This window comes from Triticum urartu, chromosome 7A, assembly GCF_056163025.1.
Source record: "Triticum urartu cultivar PI428250 chromosome 7A, HENAU_Tu73, whole genome shotgun sequence".
Taxonomy (NCBI): domain Eukaryota; kingdom Viridiplantae; phylum Streptophyta; class Magnoliopsida; order Poales; family Poaceae; genus Triticum; species Triticum urartu.
Window position 1 is genome coordinate 201281395 of NC_141879.1, and position 7104 is coordinate 201288498.

General features: G+C 51.7%; 1 protein-coding gene across 1 annotated transcript; it reads left to right on the top strand.

The window, feature by feature from the left end:
• The first annotated feature begins 853 nt into the window (after nucleotides 1-853).
• LOC125520781 (desmethyl-deoxy-podophyllotoxin synthase) lies at nucleotides 854-2735 on the top strand. The gene is made up of 2 exons (XM_048685799.2): nucleotides 854-1831; nucleotides 1928-2735. The coding sequence occupies exons 1-2, from the start codon at nucleotides 908-910 to the stop codon at nucleotides 2579-2581; spliced, it is 1578 nt and encodes a 525-aa protein (XP_048541756.2). The 5' UTR covers nucleotides 854-907; the 3' UTR covers nucleotides 2582-2735.
• Nucleotides 2736-7104: the final 4369 nt, after the last annotated feature.

The following is a 7104-nucleotide window of genomic DNA, read 5'->3' on the forward strand; positions in this document are numbered from 1 at the left end:
TCAGAAATGCTAGCGTTTAATGAATAAAAAGCTGAAAGGGGGTTTTAGCTATAAAAAAGGGTGAATGCATGCGTGTGTATATGAGATCTTGTGTTGTTAAAAAAAAGAAACATCTGTACCACGACCACACATCCAGCCCACGAGGCCACGACTAGGAAGATTTGTGTTCAGCACCCGCACAACAAAAGGATTTGTCTTCAGCAACAACTTATTTTTGAGAGAGATTCTTCAGTGCAGCAACTTTGTTGGACCGAAGACCAGCTAAAGACTATTCATGTCTCAAAAAAAAAGCTAAAGACTATTCGGACGGTTACTAGTCTGTGTTGGTAGGACGAAAATGCATGCGGCATGTAACATGTTGGATCATTCAGCTCCCACCTCCCACACAATTGTTGTCATTTTTTCTTGATGATCTGGACTTACGAAGGTGGAAGAGAGATGTAGTACGTGCCATTTTCCTTTTCTTGCATGACTTGTTTGCAGTGCACCAACTCCATCTACAGTTCTACACTATGCACCATAACCACAGGATAATAGTCCAACACGTAGTTGGATTGGAGACCAGCTGATTTCGCTCACCAGTCGCTATTTTTTGACTAGATAGTAGAGACTATTCAGACGGTTACAAGTCTGATAGTAGGACGAAAATGCATGCACATGTTGGATTGTCTAGCCCCAGTACGTTTGTGGTTATTTCTACATGATCTGGACGTCCGAAGATGGCAGGAAGGAAGCTGTGTGTGTCTGCTATTTCTGTTTTCTTGTATGCATGCATGCATGCATGACTTGTCGGCAGTGCAGCAGCTTGCAGCTCCATCTACAGTCTAGAGCGCACTATAAATAATATAACAGTTCAGCACGTAGTTGGAGAGAGCACCTGATTTGGCCCACTACCACTAAAGTCGCCATGGACATGGACCAACTCTGCTTGATGGCCTTAGCCACGATTCTCCTGACGTTGATTCTGAGGCAGGCTCTGGGCGGTAAGGGCACAGGAGCCAGGCTTCCTCCGGGTCCATGGAACCTCCCCGTCATCGGCAGCCTCCACCACCTGGTCGCCACGAAGCTGCCGCCGCACCGCGCGCTGCTCCGCCTGTCGCGCCGGCATGGCCCGCTCATGCTGCTGAGGCTCGGCGAGGTGCCCAACGTCATCGTGTCCACCCCTGAGGCGGCGATGCTGGTGCTCAAGACCAACGATCTCACCTTCGCCACCCGTACGAGCGGCCCCACGCTGGACGTCGTCGGCAGCGCCAGCGAGGGCATCATCTTCGCGCCCTACGGCGAACACTGGCGCCAGATGCGCAAGATCTGCGTCGTCGAGCTGCTCAGCGCGATGCAAGTGCGGCGCATCCAGTCCATCATGCAGGCCGAGATCGCGCATCTCGTGGAGTCGGTCTTCACCGCGTCCTCTGCCTCGCCGTCCGGCTCCGCCGTCGTCGACGTCGGCAAGGGGCTGGCCAGGCTGACCAACAGCGTCATCGCGAGGGCGGTGTTCGGCGGCAAGTCTCGGCAGCAGGAGGCCTACCTCCGGGAGCTCGACGTAATGGCGGTTCTCGGGGGAGGGTTCAGCTTGGTGGACCTTTTCCCGTCGTCCCGGCTGGTGCGGTGGCTGAGCAGCTCCGGCCGCGCCATGAGGAGGCTCCATTCCCGGATGCAGAGCATCCTAGGAGACATCATCCAAGATCGCAAGGAGACCAAAGTACCGAATGGTGCTTCTGATGCTGCTACCGCTAGAGACAACGAGGACCTGCTTGACGTGCTCCTCAGGTTGGGCAAGGAAGACACCCTCAGTTTCCCTCTCACGTCAGACATCATCAGCGCCGTCATCTTTGTAAGCGACTCTGCTTTACTGATTTGCAACCTTCTCTAGATAGCGTTGATTGACGCTCAGTGCTCACAGAATAATTTGCAACACGTACTGTTTCAGGATATATTTTCAGCTGCTACCGACACCACGGCTGCCACGCTAGAATGGGCCATGGCAGAACTCGTCCGCAACCCACAGGCAATGGCTAGGGCGAAGCTCGAAGTCCGACAGACGCTCGGACATCGCCGCAGCTCCACCATCACGAGCGGCGACCTCGCCGGCCTGCACTATCTTCGGATGGTCATCAAGGAAACGCTGAGGCTGCACCCCTCCGCGCCGCTGATCCACCGGGCGAGCCAGGAGAACTGCCGGGTCATGGGCTACGACATACCCAAGGGCACCGCCGTCATGATAAACGCCTTCGCCGTGGGGAGGGACACGGCGCACTGGGGAGCGGACGCCGCGGAGTTCAGGCCGGAGAGGTTCGAGGGCGTGAGCGTGGAGTACAGCTCGCAAGGGCCGCACATGGAGTTCATCCCGTTTGGAGCTGGCCGCAGGCAGTGCCCTGGAGGCCTGTTCGCGACCACCATGCTTGAGCTCGTGTTGGCCAACCTGCTGTATCACTTTGACTGGGCGATTCCCGGTGGGGCAGGCCCGGAGACACTGGACATGGGCGAGGTGTTTGGGATCATCGTGCACACTAGGTCCAGCCTGCACCTGCAGCCATCGTCAGCTTGCCATCTAGAAGACCAGACCACCGGTGAACTGTCCTAGAAATTATTCACAGACAATATGTGCTAAAACATCCCACAAGCTTTATCGGTTGAGCAAGCAAGTTGTAATAATACACCAAATAATGTCTATTCCTTCAATATTTATGAACTATGTGTGTACTATGTACCATCAAGTATTATAGTTTGCTAATTTTCATTTGACTGATTTTAATTTGGCTCCATTCGAGTTTTTTTTTTTTGCACTTTAGCTATATGTAAGTTGCCTGATTTTTGAATTTGAGTCGGTCGATTTTTGTGTCCATTCGTTGCCGCTCCAAGATTCGTGCATCTTTTTTGGTCATCTCTGCTGTCTTGTTTCGGGCTGAATATTTTCTACTAATCGCTGTTTTGATTCCTTAACGGGCTGAAGCATGTTACCCCTTTAGTCAGCTGCCCCTCTCTCTAGCCTGTGGAGTTGAGAGCATCTCCAGCCGCGTCCCCAACACCCCCCCCCCCCCCCCCCCAAGACGTTTTTTTAGCGCCGGCGCCTGAAAATCGGTCCAGTCGCGCCCCCGAGATCTCATTTAGCGCCGGTTTGGGCCGAAATAACAGTTGGCGAACCCTAGCCGAACCCAAACGCCCGGGGGTCGCCTTGGGGCACCGGCAGAAGCGAAAAGGGGTGTGGGGCCGCTCTGTCGGCGAGAGGAGGCCCTTTTCCCGCCTCCCCCCTTTCCCCCATCGGCTTCCCTCCCATTCTACATTCCTCCCGCCAATCTCCTCCTCCTCCCCTCCCAGCCGGCCGCCCTGCCGCCGAAGAAGTACGTGGCCTCCCGCGCCGCGACGGATGCCGCCGCCGCCACCACCCAGCCGAAGCAGAGGAAGTAGAGGGCGCCACCGTCCAAGCCCCCGGGCATGTCTAACACCGACTGGAGGGCGGAAGTTCAGCGCCGGGAGGCTGTCACCCTCGACCGGCGGAATAGGGCCAACGCCAAGAAGGCCCAGGACAGGGCGGCGCTCGCGGCTACGGCGGTGGTGGAGCAGGCGGAGCGCGCGATCGAACAAGCTGAGGCGGCTCGCGCGGGGATGATGAATCCACCCGGCGGCCACGACCTGTACGCGTCCTGGAGCCAGCAAAGTGTCGGGTCTTCGCCCGGCTTCTCATCGTCGCCACAACCCTGGGGCTGCAGGCGACGGCGACGTGCACGGCGGGTTCAACCCCAACATAACCTTCCCCCATGGTCACCCGGCTCAGCGTACGCCCTCGTCCGTCTTCGCCGGCGTGTAGTACCCTCCGTACACCTACTTACCGGCGGCCTACGCATCCTCCCCGACGCCACCTCTCCGCCATGGCGCGCTGCTCTTCTCACAAGCCTCCTCGCCGCATCTCAGCGACATCGACGCGACGGAGGCCGACATGGACGACATCATCATGATCGGCTCGGCCGCCGCTGCCTCTCCCGGGTTCACTGCCTAAGACGACACAATGGACCTCAACGGTGACATGAACGTCGAGCTCGACTACGGCGAGGAGGAGCCAGAGGAGGACGAGGAGGAAGAGAAGGAGGAGGAGGAGGAGGAGTCGGCACCTGCTCCGGCGAGGAAAGGGAAAAAGAAGAAGAAGCAGGCGGCCAGGACCGGCGAGCTGTGGGTCAAGTGGGCGTCCAAGGAGGACGAGTGCCTCGCCGAAGCATAGAAAGTCGCCTGCCTCGACCCGATCACCGGCACGAACCAGAGTGTCGACACGTATTGGGAGTGCATCAAGGCCGATTTTGACGAGCGCAAGCTCGTCGACCCCTACTTCAAAGGCGTCTACATGCAGCGCGGGTCGAAGGGAATTGTGAACCATTGGGGGCTCATCCAAACGGCGTGCAACAAATGACATGGGATCGTCGAGGAGATTGCGACTTGCCCGGAGAGCGGCGCCAGCATCGAGGATCAAGTATGGCACGCCGGTCTCTCCCTTTTCTTTTTGCCATATGCGCCGCCGACTGTTGTTCCTCAGCGCAGATGGTGCAGAAGTTCGCCATGTTTCGCCAGGACAGCAGCGACCAAGACTTCAAGTACCTCCACGTCTTCTCTCAGATAGAGAAGTGTGAGAAGTGGGCGGATGTCCGGCGCACCCTCGCCAAGGCCAAGGAGACGTACAAGCCGGACACGCCAACGCCGGGTGCGGCCGACCGGCGCCCAGACGGCAACAAAAAGGGCCAAGTCGGCGAAACACACCGAGTCGGCCACCACGCGTGTGCAAGAGTCCATCGAGCATTGCCTCGCCGACGCCCAGACCCGGGTCGCCCAACGGGAAGAGAAAACCAAGGCGTGGTGGTCGGCGTTGGTGACGAACAGCGTCGTCAAGCTCGACCTGCTCCGGACCAACGTCACCGCGAAGAAGAGGAACACCGACCTGGCTTTCCTGATGGGGGCGCGGACATGCTCCGGAGCGACGACGAGCAGCTCAAGGCGTGGTACCTAGTGGAGCACGGCCCCATCCTGAACCAGATGCCGTCGATCGTGGCGCCAACTCCCACGCCGACGCCTACGCCGCCGCCAAGCCTGAGCGATGATGCCTCGACGACACCCAGCACAGAAGCCGCGCCGACGCCGACCAGCCCTCACACGCCGACTCCTCCGACGCCGGAGGCCGACACCGACGTTTGAAGGAACGCGTCCGTCCTTTCTTTTGCACGCCGAACTTTTTATTTGATCTCGGAATTGTGGCGCTGATCGCCGGACTTGTGGCAAGGTGATCGCTGAACTATGGCGCTGATCGCCGGACTTTTGGCGTTTTTTTGGGAGCGGGAATGAACCAAGTTTGAATTTGCGACGCCTTGGGGGCGGCACCTGGGGGCGTGGCTCGAACATAGATCGCCCCCAGGGCCTAAATATCGTCAGGCGAGTGCCCGAAAGAGGGCCGGCCTATGCGCTGGGGGGGGGGGGGGGTTGAACGGGTGGAGATGCTCTGACCCACCACTCTTCTCTCTCCCTCTGTTTTAGCCCGGTGATCGACACACCTCTCTACACACCCGTTCATTTACCCTCGGTTTTCTTTCTTCTTTTTTTAGTTGATTTTTCTTTTTTCTTCATGCGTATTTTTGGGACGTTGGACGAGTGTAAATGTATACACACAAAGACTATACATATGTTTGTAAATTTTACTAGATCATGAAAATTGCACTATTATATGTTTATTTTTTGCATATTACAAAAAATCAAATTTAAGTGTTACAAAAAACAAATTTACCCTCGGTTTTTCTTTCTTCTTTGTTTAGTTGATTTTTTCTTTATATATGGGTAATTTTTGGGATGTTGGAGGAGTATAAATGTATACACACAGATACTGTACGATATGTGTGTAAACTTTACTAGATTACAAAAGTTGCACTATTATATGCTTATTTTGTGCATATTACAAAAATCAAGTTTAAGTGTTAGAAAGAAATATTACCCTTGGTTTTCTTTCTTCTTTTTGTAGTCGATTTTATTTTTTTCTTTATGGGTAATTTTGGGATGTTGGACCAGTGTAAATATATACACACAAACACTATAGGATATGTGTGTAAACTTTACTAGAGTGCGAAAATTGCACTATTATACGCCTATTTTTGCATATGAGAAAAAAAACAAATCTAATTGTTATAAAAAAAATACCCTCGGTATTCTTTCTTCTTTTTTAGTGGATTTTTTCTTTATGGGTATTTTTGGGATGTTGGATGAGTGAAAATGTATACACACAAATACTATACGATATGTGTGTATATTTTACTAGATTGCAAAATTGCACTATTATATACTTATTTTTTGCATATTGCAAAAAAAACAAATTTAAGTGCAAAGTTGTGTGCATTTTTTCTTAACAGGTAATACCGATGCCACTAATTCAATCTTCCTTAGAAAAATTTATTTATTGTTTATTGTTTTTTATATTTTATTTTCTTTCTTTTTAAGACTAATACCAATGCTAAATCAATCCTTCTTTAACAAAAATTACGAATATTTCACTATTATATTGTTATTCTTTCCTATTATAATAAATGCCAATTTATTTTAAAATTATGTGCAAATTTTGTCATTATTTCTTTTATGCTTTCACTTTCTTTCTTCTTAAAGGGTAATACCAATGTCAGTAATTTATTTATTTTCTTATGTGAAAATTTCCAGATTCTCTCGTACTCATTAGTCATTAATGGCGATATCGGGGTGATTTTGTCAAGATTTCCAAGATTATCCGGTTTAAACAATGGTGTGAGGAGCGTAAAAATATCACCCATCGGACACTGCTTGGCTGCCCTTTCTCTCTAGATTTCTTAGTAGTTCTTCACGTTGGTCCATCGAGTGTTGTTATACCTCTAGATCGGTATGTGCGAATACCTCGGAGGTGTCGTTCACTTTGACACTAGAGGCCTGACTAGGGATCTATTTGGTGTTTATCTTTCTGCACATGAAATTAGGTTTTTCTCTGAATCTCACATTCAAGAACCAATGCAATTATAGCATACAAAATGTAAACTTAATTATGAACATGAAAATAGAATAATAAAAATTTGTTATTGCTTCTAGGGCATATCCAACATGGTTGCTGCTAGGAAT

Coding starts and splice junctions, on each gene's coding strand:
- LOC125520781 (XM_048685799.2), top strand. CDS start 908: ATGGACATGGACCAACTCTGCTTGATGGCCTTAGCCACGATTCTCCTG. Junction 1,832..1,927: donor TCATCAGCGCCGTCATCTTT/GTAAGCGACTCT, acceptor GTACTGTTTCAG/GATATATTTTCAGCTGCTAC.